This window comes from Strix uralensis, chromosome 2 (genome assembly GCF_047716275.1).
Source record: "Strix uralensis isolate ZFMK-TIS-50842 chromosome 2, bStrUra1, whole genome shotgun sequence".
NCBI lineage: Eukaryota > Metazoa > Chordata > Aves > Strigiformes > Strigidae > Strix > Strix uralensis.
Genome location: NC_133973.1, coordinates 37638026 through 37658444, shown reverse-complemented (window position 1 = coordinate 37658444; position 20419 = coordinate 37638026). Strand labels below are relative to the sequence as shown.

Genomic DNA, 20419 nt, shown 5'->3' with positions numbered 1-20419 from the left:
TAGATTATTGTAGTTTTACAATAACTTCTATTTCTTAGGAAATACTATTGAATTTCCTAGAAAAACAAATGATAAGTCAAGGTATAGTCAGATGTTACTTGTAAGCCCTCTAGAAGGAAAAAAAAACCCCGAACCATTTATTTTTAAAAAAGACTTTGTTTTGGTTCAGAAAGGGAAGAATAGTTAATGTTTACAGTACGGCTATCAGAATTGCATGCTGTCCTGAAAAACTACATTGAGCACTTGGATTGTAGATTTTCACTCATTTGTCTGCACTGCACTGTCATTACTGAAAAAGCCATATTCTTGAAGTAAATTTCATACATGAACTCAAAAGGTGTTTTGTCTACATAGGCCAGCTTTAACGGGGAAAGTTGAACAAGAGAAGGGTGACTGAACAGACAGTTTTACAGTTTTGGATTCAATAAGCCTGAAGCACAGAGAGTGTTCTGAAGATGATGGCAATTTCAAAAGCATAAGGGAAGTTTAAGCACAAGAAAGAAACTGAAAACTTGTACAGTACCCCTGTGAGCAGAGCTGTGTAATAATAGGCAGGCTTCACTGAATTTCAGGACAGTAATAAGCAAAGCCAGCCAGCTTGTCAAAGAGTGAAATAAAGCCACCATATTAAACAATGGTGCTAATCTGTCATGCTTGACCAATCCACCAAGTTTATCAACATGCATAATACACCATGCTACTCTTAAAGATAAAAGTTCAGGGCTTAAAAATAACAGACTTTTTAAAAAAGGCTTTTAGGGGGAGGGAAGAGGGATATTACTAAATAATCAGGACACCCCAAGCTAAGGACCTTTTTAGGTAGGATATTTAAAAAAGAGAAAAATTGAAAGTACTTTTAATAGAATTCAAGCAAGACAACAGAATTTGCTGTGAAAGGGCTCAAAACTCTCCTATATGAAAAACAAACCATGTGCGCCACCTCCCGGGGTACAAATCACAGAGCACAGTAACCACTCTTCTTCGGGCTCTCCCAAGGTAAGAAACCACCATTCAGGGTGGCTAGCTGTCTTAGGGACAGGGACATTCAATTTGTATGCCTTCTTGATTTATAGTTTAGTGCAGTAGATGGCAACAGTCTGAAATACTACTTGAATCCATTCCAGGTGTTCAGAAGCTTCATCTTCTCAAGTTATGTTTTCTGTGCCCAATTTCTGTCCAATACTGAACGAACTGATGAAAAGTTGAAGCAAGAACATCTCAGTTATCTGGGCATAAGCTGGAAAAATCACCTTGGAGCTAAACTTGCCTGCCTCCTCCCTTTCCTGAAAGGTTCAGATGAGATCTAAAGCAGTTCTGCTTTCTTTTCAGAGCTAAAGCCAGAAGTTAGAATTGATAGTCATAAAGCACTAGGAAGAATTTAGATGGATGTATTTTTTTTTGCTATGAAGAAAATCTTAACAGGATTTAAAAAGACACACAGAATATGTTGAAAGAATTAATCATTTATTTTAAAGCAGCATAAAAGTTGATTTTTTTACATACTGTTTATCTGAAAAGGGCAAGACCTGAAAGTACAAAGTATCAATTTTTGAAAAATTCAGTAATGAGGCTTGACAGTAAGTGGGATAGACATCCTAACATCACCTGAAGACTGAATTAAAAAGACTATACCCCTTTTTTCAAAGTTTTGATCCCATTTTCCTTTCAGTCAATGTTAAAAACACTGTCTATTTAAAAAAAAAAAAAATCAGGTGATGAAATGCCTCTACAAGATGGAATCATTTCCTTAAAGGTGAAATCCTTTCCACACTTCCTAAATAACTATCAAATAACAGTGGATGTAGTGTTAAAGTCTTAAAAGATTTCTGCGTCTCCATATAAAATTTTCAATAAAAACCGTGAACTGCCTGTTTCAGATAAATCTTATTTAAACACTCAACCTTGTATAGTTTATGCACACACAGAGTATTAGCTAGCAAAGCAAATTTTTTCCAGGACATATTGCAGTAATGCCTTGGTGCTATCGAGAAATTGCCCGTTGTCTTTTCAGTACCACTTCAACATGACTTTCTTGAGTTCATTTTTTTCCCCAGAATTTTTCAAAGGACAGCGATGTTACAAACACTGCCATTTAAACATTCAACTATATAATTCCTCTCTAACAACACAGGAATAAACGTACTCTTCACAAGTTTGACATGGCTCTGTGAAAATTTCCCTCTTCAAAGAGGGATGTGATGAGAAGATGGTTACAAACAATGTAGTTTATTCAAGTATTTTGCCTAAGTACACACTGCAGGCTGAGTTGCTCAACTGGAAAAAGCAGAAGTGTCAGTCAGCAAGAACAGCCAACAGACAGTAAGGGTCCACTATAGCTGGTGGTAAGACAAAAAATGGCAAGGCCTTCAAGGAAGGAGCTGTCATCTGCTTAAGGAATGGCACTAACTCTCACAGCTCCTTGTGGTCCTTCTCTCCACCCCTGTATTTCATAAGAACAGAGAAAAAGGAGAATATACAGGACCAGTGAGGAAGACCAAGCGGTTAAATATTTCCAAGCGGGAAGTGAAAAAGATCTAGTAAATGCAGTCAGATGCGCAAAGGAGTTCTTTGCACACAGACAAATTCAGGGACCACTGACATACTCCTTCTAACACTGATGCAAGTATTTTCAACCTAGAGTTAATTTCTAAAGCCTTACAAACTACTTTAAAATAGGTCTGTGAATGGTCACCAAGAAAAACATATCTTTTGTTAGAAGGCTGAATTTTGGATATAGAGGCTTTCAGCTTTTAGGAACTTTTTTTTTGGTGGGAGAATGAGGGGGCCAGAAGACAAGTAGAAAAATAAGATTTACAACCAGTGAATTAGTAGGACAGCAGCTAAACTAAAACACATTGATTTTAAGTGATTATCATCAATCTAAAAATAAAAAAAAGGAGGGAACACCTATTGAGGGCTACTTCCTTTTAAATGTTGAAAATTACCTTCTGTGCTTTACTTTTTGGCTAGCTTAAAAGAAATTCTGCGTGTGCTTTTGTAGTCTAATCTAAAATTCCCAGTATTTCAAAAATTACCTGACCACAAAGATCCTGTCAAAACCTAGATACAATGAAAAGGAGAAAAAAAGCAAACACAAAACATTCTTATATTACTGCTGTACAGTCACCAGTGTCAACATGTTTTAAAATAACCTGTTTTGTTGCTTACAGACAATTGCTAGGGGTGAGACATAATCACTATGCGCTTTGTTATATGGAGAGGGGAATATTCAGTAACTGACCAATGATTCTACTTAAAGATGATCATGCCACTTATTCACCTGTGAGTGGATAATGCCCAGCAGCAGCAATAGGCACCTTAGAGTACACTGGCCTTCAAAATATTCAGACAAGTGAACCCTTATCAAAGCAGCCAGGTGACTTGACTGACATTACACTTACAGCAGCTTGTCAGCAACTGCAGTCACTCTCCCATTCTGCTCTTCCAAGGAGGCTCAGCCCTGACCTGGAAGCTTGGTAGAAGACTCAATTATTTAGCATCTCCACATTTCACACCATCAGCCAGCTTCAGCTCACCGTAGCCCCTCTTGTCAGTTACTGCAAGTCATAGTAGTGGCTTTTGCAGTATGGATCCATCTCATCCGGGGGTTTGGCTGAAGCCAACAATTCAACAATTATATTTCAGATAACATTCCTGAGGAGCCATTACCAGGACTCTGGATTACTCACAAACCTGGCCTTACATCTAATTAGGCCCGAGAAGCCAGAAAATCTGACTGGCTCAGAAGATTGCTCGTATCCCATTACCAATCTGTCTTCACTTCTCTGAACAGCAGCAAGAACTTCAGCAGCCAGAAATGAACAATTTATCAATCAGAGAGTCAAGTTTGACAGAAACTAATGTCTTGGTAAATTGTACAGACCTTTCTTAAAAGGATCAATCCGTTATGCTCTTACAATTTTTAATGAAGTGTAGCTGACTTAATTCTTTTTCCATAATTTCCTTTACTTTCACCTCCATAGGTCATTGTACCAGCCGCCTTCATTATGCAGCTCATATTACTACTTATATATATGAGGCTGATGTCTGAGATCAGGATATGACAACCAACCAACCTGGTTGTTGGAAACCTCTACAGAAACCAAAGAAGCTTTCAGCAGCACAATCATTCCGGACTCTCAGAAATTTAAGGACCTCTCTCTCTCTGAAAATGTGCTGTGTTAAGCAACATTCCTAAGCCTTTTCATATTTAAAGGGAAAAGGTTAGTATACAAATGGTTCATTATTCTGTGAAATGTAGCCAGCCTATACACAGCAAGTAACTGGGTAGAATACCCACAGATTGACTTTAGCTGATGAAGAGTTAACTGTTAAACCAACTGATATGCTAACAAGAGATACCAAAACAAATAGCTCTGTGATTACCACTAGTTAACCTGCACAGCATCAAAGCTGAGAACTGGAACGGTACACTGCCTTGATATATTGTGTTTAGGTTGATCCAACATGCTAATCCTAAATGCAAGCTCTATCCCCTTAAAAACAGAACAATCCCCTCTACCTAACTTCTTTTACAGAACCTGAAAAATAGGCTTATTAAAATTCTTCATCTATTTTCTTCAGCATTTAAACTGAGCCAAAAAGCCCATGATAATATTTCTAAAAGTTGTGAAGGCAGTGGGATAGAACTAACATATTCGCATGCCTGAACTCAGGTTTAAGTACTTGAACTCAAATCACATATCTTCAAATCCCTAATGATCACACTGATAGCATCAATTATCTAAAAGGTTGCATCCAATGAAACATGGCTTTTTGACATTTTCATGGTACATGATATTACATTCACATTAGGAGAACGCTGGTTCTGCAAGAAATATTGATATGTGTACAAGAAATGATTTGGAGTGCTGTGATTTGGAGCATTCTGTCTTCTATAATAAATAGAGAATATTTTCCAGCACCATCTTTACTCAAAGCTCTGTTTTCCCCCCCCCCCCTTTTTTTTAGGTACAGTTTAAACTTATCTCTGAAGTTAATTAACAGAGCATAAAATACCTCACAGCACTCTTCTGTAAAAAAACCCCAATAAACAGGGAAAGAGATCACCAGTAAGACACACGTGGTAACACTGTAGTCTGTCACTGTATTTCATAGAAAAATGCTCAAGAGCATTATTTTTCTTAATGTGCTGTAGTCTAAAAATGAACCCTCAAGGGTTTCTATTGCTCTTCTTGTTGCCAGAGCAACAAAGCAATACTCACCTGAATATCTGCCAGTGTAAGTATCAATTTACAAGCTGAGATGAAGTTTGTGATGCTAGCAGATGTCACTAACAGCATTTTTACTATAAGCCAAATTTTAGTGAAAACTCAACAATATATTACTGTTTCATTTGTGCTACTTGATTATTGCTCCTATAATTCAAGTGTTTCTATAAAAATGTCTTGACCAATGACATTCAAAGTGAAAAGGTAAAACTGAAAGGCTTTTATATGAAATCTAGCACACTAAAAAGACTTCGTTAAGCAACTCAGAAGAAATCTCACTTGCCATTAGAAAGCATACTAGGAACCTTTCCCAACAAATTCCTTCCTAAAACTCTTGCGTGGTAAGGAGATAGGAGCAGCTGGGGAGAGGGGAGCAACTAAGAAACATTTTAAGAGAGTACAAGTGATAGTATTTCTGAATTGAAAAAGGGCTCATTGTTTACCACTGTATCAATCCAAACATTCACACTGTGTTTCTGTTTGAAACAGGTGACAGAAGCATTACTTATATTACCATACTGTACAGGAAGGAATACAACTTTGAAATTATTTGTTATGTGTAAAAACAAACCCAGGAGGACGTTATGGGAACTGAATCACAGAACTGGAAACATCACACTCTATCTTTTCAGAGCAAAGTCTATTGCTTTAAGAAAAACTCAAGGGAACTTCTTGTTATAACATGTACTAAAAATTCTAATTATAAGACATTAAGAAAGAGATGTACGGAAAATGAAATACAGAGAAAACACCTAAGCTCTATAGTTTTTTACATTCTTTATAATTCATCATTTTTCTTCTCTTAAAAACTAAGAGGCAGAGGAAGAAAGAGGCAAACTCAACATTTCCTCCTCTTTCCAAGTCCTAATTGAAAGAGAAATAATTTTCAGATGTTGGATCACAACACCAATTATTTTACTCTATTCAGCCAAGCAACCTGAAAGTGCAAGAATGAAAAAGGAAAGAAAACCACAGGCACTTCCAGTTATGAAGTGAAATACACAAGTTAGTTTAAAAAAACCAAGAGTGCTTTATTTTCACACACATTACGTGCACCTCTGTAGAAGCACCATTCCTGGGAAAAAAAAAATCTTTGCTTATTCCATGCAGAGTCAGATGCAGAGGCAGTGTGAATCAGAAAGCTATATGAAGGGACTATAGGCAGAAAATTTTCTAGGCAAGAGATTGGGAGATTCAGAGCTAAGCTTCCTTTTTTTTCTCCTTGTTTCCCACACAGATATGCAAACTGCTCTGCTATTGAAATGCAAAGGAAACTTTTTTTCCTGTTATTTATTTTTTTTTAAATCAGGTAACTAATACTTATCACCAGACTCCTCATTGTTTATCTTTCAAACCCACTACGTCACTGTTATAGAAAAGCGACAGAGGTCCTGCAATGCTCACTGACTAGATACAAGAAAAATTGTCCTATCTGCAAAGAAAAATACCATGTTCTGACCTCAGCATTAAGATCTGCGCTTGCACAATGGAGGTCTGGTCAAATATATTCTTCTCTGCTCTCTCCCACTATTGTTTGCAGTCTTACCACATGTTTGTTTTCATCCAGTCAGTACACACACTTTTCCTTTGATTGACACACCGGTGAAGCTGAACTAAACACCTCCAACTGCTGTTCAAGTTGAAAAACAAGCCAGCATTAAGACTTCCACTTCACAATCTGTCCATGAAGACAGATACTTTTCCCTTGAACTTCTAGGTCGCTGAGCTCAGCCAAAGGAAAAAGGATTGTCTGTCTTATTTTGTTGTTTTCTTTTTGTTACACGCTCACTAGAAATACCAAAAAACATGGCAGACCATGGACCTTAGCTTTATCATCTGTCCATACATATGCAGACCAGCCTTTTCTAAGTATCAGTCATCCTCAACTCAAAAAAACCAAAAAACCCCACAAAACCCCACAGTAGGGGGAAAACTGAAAGGGTTTTTTTTTGTGCACCAAAGTGGAAAGCATTGAAGTATTAATTTTTATAAAATCCACTACTTTGAAGCTAAGGAGTTGCATTTGGTTGTATGGAGCGTCTTGTGCTTCAAGACCAGTTCTAAGCCACGTGCTTACCAGTGGTAGCATCCTTGTAAATTAAGAGAGGTAGTCTTGTTTTACACTAAGGCTGAACAAGTTCCCAGTTTTCACCTCCTCAAACTATTTTGCAGTGACACTCAGGAAGAGCAACCCTCTCACATGGCAGCAGTGATCTTGAGGAAAAAAACATTTCTCCTTGATCTTGCTTGCTTTTCTCTGCTGCTACTTAAGTCTGACCTTTCTCCCTCCCCCACACCATAAGCACAGTTTCAAAATGAACTGATGTAAACAGAAAGCAGTATTCATTTAATACAATTAATACGAAAGGTTATTAAGGGTTTTTTTTTCCTCTTTTTCTACAGTCAGGGCTCGATTAGTTAGAAAATACTGACAGCTCCTTTTTTTGTGAAAGAGGGATGGACAATTTTGTTCAGACAGTGGAAGAACATCAAGGTGTCATGGTGTGGTTTTTTTTCTTTTTTTTTTCCCCTTTAACAGAAGGTACTATTGAGAGCATAAAGGCTCATTGTACTGCAGTAGCAAATCCAGTACCATAGCACTTAAGAGGTGGTTAACAGTGCTTTGGTTCAGAATCAGTGTTAGAAAATAAAGCTTAAAAAGTTACGGTGCAGGATATTTGGCGGGATTTCAACAACAATTTGTAATGAACGTAGAAAGGACTGAGGCATTGGCTTCTTCCCCTTGGCAAAGTACTTTGTTCTTCATTCTGTTTAAGTCCCAGGTTTCATTATCAAGTTTCTCATTTCCATCGATGACGCACTAAGGAGGATTCGTCATTGACCACGTCATTGTCAGTGTAGCGATGCTGACACCGTGGTGGAATAAGCAGTAGAATGATCAGTACAAGGAGGATAATTCCACATAGGCTCATGAGAGCATAGGAGGCAATCCACAACACTGGTTCATGAAAAGAAATGCTAGAAACACAGTTGCTTGCAACATCTGCTGTTGTGAAAGGGCCTTCAATCTCAGATACTGGAGAGCCATCAACTTCTGAGAAATTACAAAAAGAAAAACATTAAGTCTATAGACACCATTTAAAAGCAAATTACAAAAGATCTAGCCTATATACCTATATATCCCTTTCCCTCCACAATCATACATCTCAGCATACTCATGTTTTATTGTATTTCTCATTGCAATAAAACTGCTAGTATCCCATGTTTATAAAATGGGAATCTGAAGCATAAGGAGACCATGACACTCCCACATCTACACAGGCTGTCAATGACAACAGACATTTAAATCAGGTCTCCCAGAACCCAAGTTAAGGCCTAAGCCACTTTCCTCTCTGGACTAACCTTTCAGAAATGTCGATTTAACAAAGCTTAAAAATCCTACACCACCTACACTGGAGTAGGTCAGTGCCTGGGCAGTTTTTGTTTGTTTCTGCATCCACAACAACTGGAAGAGTACCTCTGATGATTCTTACATCTTCTGTGTTTGCTATCTTCCAGGGTCTTAGGAAGCAGCATGCAGGTTCACTAGCTTCACAGATACCTTAAAGGACTGTATCCTAAACACAAGGTGCATGGTGGAAAGAAACACAGATACTCTTTTTGAGCAGAGGTGAAAATTCAGAAGGAAGGGTAAGTGAGGCAGGAGAGCTGGGTGACAGCTGTCCAGAAAAGGGGAATGGTGGAGAGGAACGTCAATGTCAGGAGCGAGGTGCTGGGACATGAAGGAGCAGTGCTGTTGGACAAGGAGGGAGAAGCTAACCAAGCAGCTTGAAAAATGGAGATGACAAAGCTAAGGCAAGAAGCATGAAGGGGTGACTTGGTAGCTCCCTTTTCGAACACCCATCCATCTCAGTAACATCACAGACTGTGTGACTTGTTTCATTACCATCACAAACCCCTACTTGTTAAACCAGTATTTGCTAAAAAGGGTTATGCTGCCCATGGTTGTCACAGTAACCATGGCAAGTGCAGCAAAGTTCCCCTGAGTTGTGGACAGGGCTACATGTATTGTAAAAGCAGAGAAAGTGAGTTGCCTAGGGCAACAACATATTTAGAGCATTTCGTATCTGCAGGTGCGTGGCAGGGGAAGGATGGATACCTTTTAGCTTGCTTGGGGCAACTAGGAGCCTGCAGTTAGTACTGTCTGTGCATTTTAACAAGTCTTCCAAACAGTTCTAATTCATTTCTCTAGTCAGGTACTTCAAGACACATTTGTCTATTTCTTATAAAGGCCTCAGTTTTAAGCTTCCTGTTTAATTTCTTGTTCATTTTATACACAGACACACACTTGCCAAATTGTAAGTGATCCTGCCTATTGAAAACAGTTTCTCTTATTTACACATATCTTAGACATGACTCCTGAAAGCATGTTTAAAGAGATTAGCATAAAATACCCTTTGGAAGGAAGAGAGGAGCCTGGGTTTTGGTTAAACCACGACAGGCAGGGAAGTGGCCTCTAAGGTTCTTTGTGGAGAAACAAATGCAGAATAGGTGGTCTGCTTTATCTGCAATTTATTGGGAGAGATTTTAGCTGGCATTCAGTCCCCGGCCTCCCAACATTAGACTTAATTCAACCTTATCATGGCTTGCTGCTGAGAGAGAGAGTCCTGCTCACCCTCACTCCTGTCCCTCGCTTCCCATTTTGTATTGGTGCTAGTGACTGGTAGGCTGCAAGGAAAGCCAGGGCAACTCACTGATCTGATGGAAAACGATAACAAACAAAATGCCCAAACAAGGAATTCTCTGTAGGATCACTCAACTGAACCAACCCTGTCTCCAGCTGCAAGTGTGGGAAGGCTCCTTTAGCAGCAATATGCTGTTAGAATGGTCTGGGTGAAACCTGCGGCTGCGCTCACAAGCACCCTAACACTGGTGAATACCAAACACGTACATGTACTGTCTCAACTCATCAGATGGTAATAAACTGACCTGTGCACCCTATATCATCAGCATATCTTTGCCAAGACACTGTGGTTACATAGACACGGTAAGGCAGCTGCACAGTAGTGGACAGACTTGTGGAAAAACTATCTAGAACGTCCATGAAAACAAACTATGCCACATTCAATATTAATGTGAAATGCAAGGCATAAGTATTACTACTTAGGAATTTAGGATTTTGAAGAAGTGGGGGGGAAAAAAAAGGCAGCACAATTTTCCACCTTGGAGATAGCTTTGAAAATAAACAGCCCCTAATTACTCATTATTTGGCTTGAGTACAATAATTACTCCTATTAAAAAAAGCAATACAAAACTGTTGCCATAGTGGCTGACATTTTAAATTACATTTTGAGAATGCTTGATAGCAGCATAGTCTCTGCTTTCTTCCCCTCAAAAAGAAGTCTTCCCTCACCCTCTTCCACCCCCAGAGATACTGAGAGGAAATCAAAAGAGGGGAAATTTGCCTAAATTGTTCAAACAAGCCCTTAACATAAACTAAGTCGCACACACTTAGTATATTAGTCATTAGCTGAATTAGGATATTTTGGCATATTTTTATTAGAACATCTGGTGGTAGCTACCTACAATAAATTCTTGACCTTCAATAAAAGGGATTTCCTTTATCATTGATGATTACAGAACAAAAATAGCATCTCTGGGAAAATGCTATTTTATAACATTTGTGTCGAACTCCAACACACTCACTCACCATCTTGAGTGGTTTGGAAAGGAAGCAAACCTGACATTAGATCAAATTTATCATCAAATTGTAAAGTAATGCTTGGAAGGGGCCCCTAGAAGTCACCTAGTCCAGCCTCCTACTCTGAGCAGGACTGTCACCACAAAAATATATCAGGTCAGTTGCAGCTTTATCTAGTCAGGTCTTGTAAAACCGTGAGGATGGAGAAACCATGATCCCTCTGGACAGCCTGTTTCAGTGCTGTACCACCCTGCTGTTGAAGAAGAAATTCCTCCTGTCCAACTTGAACCTTCCTGAATGTAACTGGTGGATGTTGCCCTTTGTTATGTAGTTTCATTTGCACTCACCCTTGGCTTGCATTCAACTTGAGTCCCCTCATAATCCCCAGTTCTTTTTCCATAGGGCTGCTATTCAGCTGGTCCCTTCCCAGACTGTACCCATGCATGGTGGTTTTCTGCTCGAGGTGCAGAACTTTGCATTTCTGTTCACTAAAACTCTTGAGGTTTCTGCTGCACAGCCCTCCAGGTTACCAAGGTCCTTTCAGACTGAAGCTCTGCTATTTGTCATGTCATCCATTCTCCTGAGTTTAGTGCCCACAAATTTGGGTGCACTCTACACTAAACTGTGATGAGACAGAAGTCATTAATGATTACAGTGTTCAGTGCATTTCTTCCCTAAAAAATACTCGTCTTGTTCCTATGATCTTCTCACTTACTACAAAAATACTAGGGGTCTAATTCTGCTCAATGCCAAGGTACCATTATGTTGCTTCACTAGTTCTAACTAGTTGATCTGAACATCTTATCTCAAGAAGGGACCTGATCCAAAACCTTTTCTAGTCATCCTGTAAACAGTAGGTTATCCCTAAAATTATCAACTTGAAAATTCCAACTTGAAACAATTTGCAATTAGTAACAGGCAGAGCAAGTCTTAAAGGGTTTCACATATTGAGGAAAAAGCAAATTTCTTTTCCTGCTACAATGGAATAGCTTCCTGCAGCCATCTATCTAACTCTCCTCACTCTTGGTACACCCTGGAGAATGAAAATGGTGCAAGGAGTATTGTGGGAATAGCCAGTTCTCATCTCTAGCCAAGTCTCAATAGAAACTTGGGAGTTCAATGAAGTCAAGGTTTTTAGTCCCATTCCACTCATTTTTGTATTCACCACATACCCATTTAACATCTTATAAAAATATGGACTTAAATGTAGTGTTAACACTCTTCTGTAAACAAGAAAGCATAGGTCATTGCAAAGCCACACCAAATGGTCTTTTATATTTCTCTATTTCTGAAGATTTATGCCACCAGTAATTCAATTTAATTTATGCCCACGAACAGACTAAAAAGCTCCAAATAAGTTATATTAATATAGTTGCTATGGAGGACATGGCTGGCCTCCACAGGAAGCCAGTTAGGCAGCTTAAATCCCTCACACGGCACTGACTGCTAACCACTCACAGTTGTGGTTTTCTGATGAAAGTTGTGTTAAATATGGAAGCCACAAGCTGTGAAGAAGTGAATTCAGAATAACTGGCACATCCAGCAAAATGTCATCTGCCCCGTGTGAGTGGAGACTGACAAATCAGTGTATCTTGTCTCAGTCAGTGGCTTGTGACATCTGATTTCTCAAGAAGCTAAGTTTCCAAGACTCTAGGTCAGACATATGCACAAAACATGTACAAAGAAACAAGGAGGAAATGCCTTCTAGCACCAGCTGTGTATCATCATGTGTCCAAGCTCATGTAAATTCAGATTTCATTTCTATTCAGCAAACTCATTTCTTCCTCTCTAGACAAGGTTGGCAGAGCTACATGAAGTGGCCAAACTCTATGCTTCCATGTAGCAATATTAACATTAAGGTGTTATTATGGTTCCTTGATTCTTTTTCTCAACAAAGATGTGCTGTCAAAGCAGTTGTTATGAGCACCAGCTGGCTCACGTCCCCTGCTGACCACACTGTCAGTCAATATGTTCTGTCAAAATGCTCCCTCCCCCCTCCATTAATGGCTGCAGCGTGGCAGGGACAGGAGGCAGCCCTATGCTTGCTAAAATGGCAGTCAGGAAGCATGAGGAAGAATGAAAGGCAGGAAAACTGGGTCTGCAGAATTTGTCTAGTTATGCTCTTTCCAGATGCATTGAAAATGTGGCTTTCATTGCTGCATGGTACCTCATAGAGGTCTTCATTAAGCAACCCACATCAGTATCCAGATTTTCTTTCGTATCAAGCTCAAAGATGACAATTTTGAACCCATTAACAATGGACAGATTAAAAAAAAAAAAAAAAAGGAAAAAAGCTTTTAAAATGCCCTGGAGCTACAACTCAGCTAGCTAGTATCTCTCTTTTTTTCTCCTCAATTACCTGGTTGCATTAAGCAGTCAAGTACTTACTGCCCTTACCCTCTCTAACATAAATACTGGGGATTAAAGAAGCACTGTCAGTCTAGTCCTTTTCTCATGCAAATCTCAGATGATACAATGTTTTTCCGGGCATAGACCACTTCTGTTTGGGGCAGAGACTTGCATATGGGTGCACATCCTTTCCCTCCTCTCCCACTTGTATGTTCTTGTGGTGCCAAAGCAACGTCTCGTCAACAAGGGGAGGAAACCCCAAAATTTGTTTTTAGCTATCCATGGCAAGATAAGAGAAATCATGAAAAAGCAAGAAAGTTAACCAGCACTATAAAATCAGCCAAAAATGATGAGCTTTTCCACATTTTTTCAGCAGCTAATTAAAAAATGAATGGCTTTCTACTCACACTGAGAAAACTGTCTAGAACCAACACAAACACCACAAGTCACAATTTGAGTCCCATTTTCATCTTAGCTATTTGAGTATTTCTGAGTGGTTGAAAAGGCACAATTTACATTAAGAGAAAAGCAAGATTTTGCATATTGCAAAAGTTAGTTGAAGAATCCATTTATCTCCAAATTAGAACAGGAACTATACAAAAATGAAACTGCATTAAAACCAGCGATGAGTCTCATGTAACTGTTGGGGAAATCACACACACAGACAGATGTCTCAGAAAGAAGATCTCTCAGAAGGAAGAATGCAGCTAAGATACCCAGAGCTGAGGCTGATTTACTTCATGACAAAAGACTGTTGCGTGCAATACAGATTGTTTTTTCTCCCCTTGAAATCTGAATAGCTTGGGACTGCTCAAAAACATACCCTTCACACTTCATGAGTAACCACGCTTTTCCCCATCAGGTAAGTGGCAAAGGTGTTTCTCTGAGAGCAGCAGGTGTTTCCTCACTCACCAAGTCCTGAACAATACTTCCCTTACCTGCACATGGACTCACTGCAAAGCCCACTCTCCTCTGGGCTCTGTCAAATATTACATAGAAGCCTTCCATGACTGTAGCACCAATAACGAGAGCATTTGTGGAGGAAGAGATGCCAAATCGGTAGCACTGTAAATTCTCTCCTATTCCAAGGATGGGTTGAATATAAAGCTATTAAAAAAAAAAAAGCACCAGAGTGTAAGAAGCAACAGCACACAGTACTTAGAAGTTCAGACCTTTTGATTTTTATATTCAAGCAGTCAAACTCCATTGGAAATAGAGAATGAATAGGGACAAACAGTTTTCTGCACCTGATTTAAAACTGGTCAAAGCTTACATGCAGGTAAGAGGTATAGCTCTTGGATTCCTAGCTTAAGTTTGAACACAGTCAGTTACTATGTGAAGGTCAACAGCAAATTCAGAAGAGCCCCTTTTTATTGTACTTTCCATAAGGGAAGGATAGCTGAGAAAGAACTTGGGTTGTGAACTCAAATGAGAGAATAATTCTATTATTAAAAAAATTATCAGGATGGAATTGATTCAGAGAGCATTCAGTGTCAGCTTCAAGACTCTAGATTCATAAATTCAAGTCACATTTTACCCCTTGTCTCCTCAGGGAAGATGAAAGATTGCCAAGCTACATGATCAATACAGAAAAAGCTTATCATAAGGCTTTCCTATATTTCAAGTTAAAATGTACTTAAAAGGTTCATTCTCCCCTTTGCTCCTGACCATTCCCCAAGGTAAAAGACTGTATTAGTAATGTTAGAGGATACTAGCCTGTATTGCAACCTATACTGGGAGGGGAAGTCAGAGAGAAAAAATAAAAGTGGCATATTATATTCTAAAAGATGGTATGGAATATTAATAAGAGATAAACCAACCAAGTTATAGAAACCGGTGAAGAGATCACATTGGCTCATTGCCAAGACTGTCATATTCAGGAGAAGTGTTCCAACTCAGAATGTCACGAAAAACAAATCAATTTGCTTTCCAAACTGAGAAGATCAAAATGAGCAGAGACATTCTGTATTGACATCTAATGTGGCTAAAGCTCGTGAAAACAACTTGCCTATTTTTCCTGACAATTTGAAAAAATCATTCCCAACTACATGGACTGCACTCAGAGGGAAACTGGGTTTTTCTTTTTTGGTTTTAGGTTTGACAAGTTTGTTATTTTCCCTATTTAAAATTCAATTTTTAAAATTTCATTTGAAAAGATTTCCCTTGTATGCAATAAACCAGTTCTCTATTACTGCTAAAAATAGTTCATACTTTTTAAGAGCATGTGCTTTATCATAGTAAAAATAAATGCATAACCGAATAAACAAAGAAGGTTGAGACCTGTGGTAGGACAGAGATCCGAAATGACCTACTGGAGTTTTCATCCCTCAGGTAAATGGAGAGTTTGGGAAATAAGGACCAGGGTCTTTCAGTTTTATCCCAGCATGCAAGCTGTGAACCAGTCCAGAAACCAGAAGAGAATTCTTGTATCTATTTAAAAAAATAAAGGGATAAACACAGGTTACATACATTTTGATAGTCTTCAGTAAATGATCGTTATCACTATTTGAAACTTCTTCCATTCCCATGGAGAAATTCAAGCATGAACACAAGTCTGACAAAGAGATCTTTCTTTAAGGATCAAAGCAAAAACCCAACACACAAATCAAGGTGTGTCATAACCCATTAGGACATGGAAGAAGGGGGAAGAGGCAAAAGCAAGTTTAGCTCTCCCTTCCCTGTGTCTCATTGCTTCTACTTCTGCAATGAACATGTATGACCTGCCTGAGCAATCAGTACCGCAAAGAGGCAAAGCATCAACAGACTTTTACTACCTGCCTGCCTCTTCTCTGAACAGCTCTGACCGAACACAAACGTTTTGAAACGGCAGACTTTTTTTAAAGACACAAACCAAAATACAAACCATACAAATACGTGATGGAGTCATCTCCCTTCCTCACATACCCACAGCTTCTTACTCAACTTTAGAGTTCTGAAGCCAAGGGCTAACCCAAAATCTCCTGGCATCTAAGGGAATCAAGGTCTGCTACAGTCAACGAAAAGAAACATGTCCCTCTGTCTCTTTTGCTGCCCTGCCACTCACTACCAATATAACATAACATACTTTTGAAATAAGGTTGATTAACAATACTTCTTAATATATCCATGGCACTAACAAAGCAAAAAGAAAACCCCTACAGAGCTTGTTTGCCTAAGACAAATGTCTAATGTTCCTGCTCCCTGAAGCTGATTTGCTGCCAGATCAGAGGAAAAACCTTCCTTATTTAAGTGCATTACTTTGCGCTGGTTCTTATTCCCATGTGAAGCAACATCCAAGGCAGTATCTTGTTCTGATGCTGCACAGCCAAAGCCAAAGCCTCCCATCTGGGTGAAGAAAGATGGAATCCAGCCTCTCTACTCCCTTCATTTGTATTTATCTGTGATATCGATTATTTTGTAAACATCAGCTCATACATCATTTATGTGACATTTTACAGGTGACAACTATTCACCCCACCCCACATACCTGCCAATGAAATATTTGTTAGGGCTCCACACTATTAGAGACTTAATACTTTCCGGTGCTCATTTCTGTTCTTGGGCCAACAGCATACACTCATGTAAACACACAAGGAAACTTACCATCACAAACAGACTGCTTTTACCCTTAACTCTCAATGCACGCTTAAGTACATCTCTTGGCACGGGACAGAATGCTCTGCCCCTCACAGCTAGGTCCCAGGCCAGACCTCCTGAAAAATATAGTTCTCCTCTCTTTCCATTTTCTCTTGGAAAGCAGAGCTTGTGATTTGAGAAAAACTGCAAGATAGAACCCAGACTGGACAGACCAAGTCTATTAAATGCTCTATTTAAAGTGCCTACTTTCATTTCCCAGAAAGACTGCTTATTGCATTTCTTTGCCTTCCTTCTGTATGCTGAAGAAATGCATTGGTGGGGATTTGGCTGTATGATACCTAAAAGGTTATTAAAATAAAGATTTTAGGTTTATGTGAGCCTTCCCTTCTTCAACTTATTAACTTAGCATTATATTCATGCTGTGAGCAGACATGCTGTTCTGACTTCAGCTCAGTGAGGTGTAGTAGCTGCCACCCCTCTGTGGCTCATCTCTGCCCATCTGCCAAAACCACCCCACTTCAGACCTGCCAACATGAAACTGCATCTATAGCTGCTCCCTAAAAGACTTCAGTCCAGATAAGTAAGGTTTAAAAAAAGATCTGTACCACTGAAGAGCGTAAAGCTCATAGCCTTAGTTTTTAATGGAGCTGAATAAAAGAATGCTTCACATGCAGTTATCCCAGCATACTGAGGGGGGAATAACATCTTTCTGGAAAGCTCATAACAAGCTGCTAGGAGCAGGAACTTGTTAATTTGGTTCACCTGAGGTCAGAGAATTTTGTCTGATGAGAGCGGATGATTTTACATTTCAGTGGCACATAGTGCTGAGTGCTAAGAGTATGGCTGTGATGCCACAGTATAGTTGCTGAAAATACTCATTTACCTGACATTGCTCCTACACAGCTGGAATCTGATCCTTACATCTTGTAACTACTTCCTTATTTAATAAACTATCTCCTTTGTTTAGAGCTGTGAAAGTAATTTTTGGTGTGTGTGTGGAGAGAAAGGGGTAGAGCAGCAAGTTCCTTGAGATTAAAAAGAAACCCTGAAAGAGAAGAGTTAGTTTATGCATTTTTAATAGGAAGAACAAAAACCATTAAGCAAAGTGAGTGAGTGGTTCTCCTCTAATACCTTATCGATCAGTTGACTATTTACTTGTCATATGGAAGGCCTTAGTTCAAATGTCCTGACCAACATCAGAGAGTAGTGTGGACCTCTGTGACCTGCTTCACAGGAGGATGCTCCATCCACAAGAAGCCATTACAAGAGCTCTTGGGTAGGCTTCTTCCAATTCCCCCCCCATTGACTGAAATTGTTCCAGTCAATACTTAAGTGCTTTGCAAAGAGAAGAACTTTTCAACCAGGGAAGCTGAGCTGCCAAAGGTAACTGGTACATTTATTTCAGATAGTGGACACCTGCAGGCAGTGAAGAACACTTCATGCCAAGTCTCTGCTCTTGGTCAGGTAGGAAAAGGATCTCAGTCTGGAATTATCAGCATACAGGCAAATACTCTTTTTTGGGCAGCCAGCCAGTAGTCTGGTTACTGTATTTCCTGTGATTTGTAATGACTACCGCTGTCTGATTGTGAATCCATGACAAAAATATTAAAATTGTTCACATTGAAATATCTTGGATTTATTTTTCATCTTTAACCTTCTTGGCACTGTTCATTGTATTAAACCAAAATTTATGAATAGTTTTTATTAACCAGAAAATGCTGCTTCAGTTTCTCTATACACAGAGAAATCCACCATCCCCATGCACTACTTCTAAAGCCCACTCTATTTCCAAAGAAAGATACTTTAAAATATAAATAATTCAATAATGAAGGTCAAAAGCAGCTTTATTGATATGAATAATCCTAATGAATGGCATCCATTCTATGCAACAATAAGCTTGGAAAGGAACTGCTTGCAGTAGCAGGTTCTTCTACTTTATAAACACTGTTTTGAATGAAAGGACCGATTTTTTCACTCTTAATACTCTGAATCAGAGCAACAGGGATTATGTCCATATCTCTGAAATGCTTAGAACAAAATATTCCATCTCTACACTATTTCTGATGCACTTCCATACACACATTTCTTGTCTGTACTTGGATCCCCCTTTTCCCTTTTCACCTCTTCCTTTCCCTTTTCCATTTCCATCAAAGACTATCAGTCATTTCTCACTTATTAACAGGAGTAGACCAGGAAAGATTCTGCTCTCCTCAGGTTAACACCCTATGACTTACAAGGTAGACAGCAAAGATGACACTCTTTTCAAAGATCATGTGGTCATTTAATAGGAATTTAACATTTTGAGCAGATTTAATGACATTAGCTTACCAGGGACGTGCGAGCTATTGCTTGCACAACAGCAGTGAAGACTTTCTGAGGCAGACGGAGGAGCGTGGTTCCACTGTCTACTATCGCTTTATCAGCATTATACTAAGGAGGGGGAAAAAAGAAGTTGCACACTGTAGTTAATGTAATGCAGATTCTACTGTTTCATAACAATGAAAAAGCTGTTCCTTTTTGGTAGCTGTCTTCCCAAACCTGCATGTCACACCTGTCAACAGCTCTCTCCAGCTGGTAGCTTGAATTCAAATGAAGTCTGAGGCCAAAAGCAAGATATGGTCAGCCTAGACACAAGAGTGAGTTTATCTGCACCACTCTGGAAACTACTGCGTGTGGCCACAGCTGGTGCAAATAGCTAAGCCACTGTAAAAAGAAGTAAAGCCCGGCCCCTCTCAGAGGTGCAAGCTAATCCACTTTAGCTCCCATATGCTTTGGGCAAAAGCTCCCTCCTGGTCAGTACAGACAGATGCTAAGCATGCTGATGTAGCTTACACATATGTCCAAGTCCTGAGTCAAGGTCTCTGCTATCACGGAAACAACTCTAGTTTAAAAACAATACAGCAGCCTACTTTTAATGGCTGGCATATCTAATTTAGGAATAGTCAGAGAACATTAGGTGTCATTACACGTAATGTTTGATACTGGCTCAAGAGTACAATGTCAAATGCCACACCTTTCTCCCTCAACTGCTGAAACTCACTAAAACGGACAAAAACGAGTACAAAGAAATTTGAAATTTCAATCTTGCTGCCTCAACATCTGCACTAAAAAAGCTAAGCAAACATTTCTCCTCATTATTAAAACCCTAACACTCAGATTAAGAGATTTCAGCAGACTTCAGATACAGTAAACACCAAATAAATATTTTAAAAGGTACATATTTTTTCATGAACTCCTTAAAAACTATGATTAATTGGGGGGAGGGGGGGAAGGAAGCAAGTAGCAGTGGCAGCTCTTTGCACTACTTTTGTTACCAGCTTAGGTAGTAGGATCAATATAACTGAACAGTGACATGTTTATAGCATAATCGTAAAACACAAGGTAATATACAGCATAAGCTTTTTAGGAAGAGGTCAAACAGCAAGCGAATTTAAAATACACTGGTTTAGATGTTATCAAGTCACATGGAATATCTTTAGCACAGTGACAAAAATAAAACCCACCAAGAAGTAAAAAAGTAACTCTTAGTTATTTTCTTTTTGAAAGAAGAGCTGCTATAGACTGCCAAGCAGAACCAAAAGAAAAGCAAACAGGAAACCAT

The 20419-nt window shown here is 39.1% G+C and overlaps 1 protein-coding gene across 1 annotated transcript in view; it reads right to left on the bottom strand.

Annotated features, from left to right (window-relative positions):
• Positions 1-1443: 1443 nt before the first annotated feature.
• Positions 1444-20419, bottom strand: part of BACE2 (beta-secretase 2) — a 53542-nt gene continuing 34566 nt past the window's right edge. Inside the window, exons 6-9 of the mRNA XM_074858376.1 lie at positions 19147-19248; positions 15523-15672; positions 14181-14349; positions 1444-8286 (exon numbers count right to left, since the gene is read on the bottom strand). Of these exons, the coding sequence (XP_074714477.1) occupies positions 8033-8286; positions 14181-14349; positions 15523-15672; positions 19147-19248 (675 nt within the window). The 3' untranslated portion in view covers positions 1444-8032. The remainder of the gene's footprint in view (positions 8287-14180; positions 14350-15522; positions 15673-19146; positions 19249-20419) is intronic.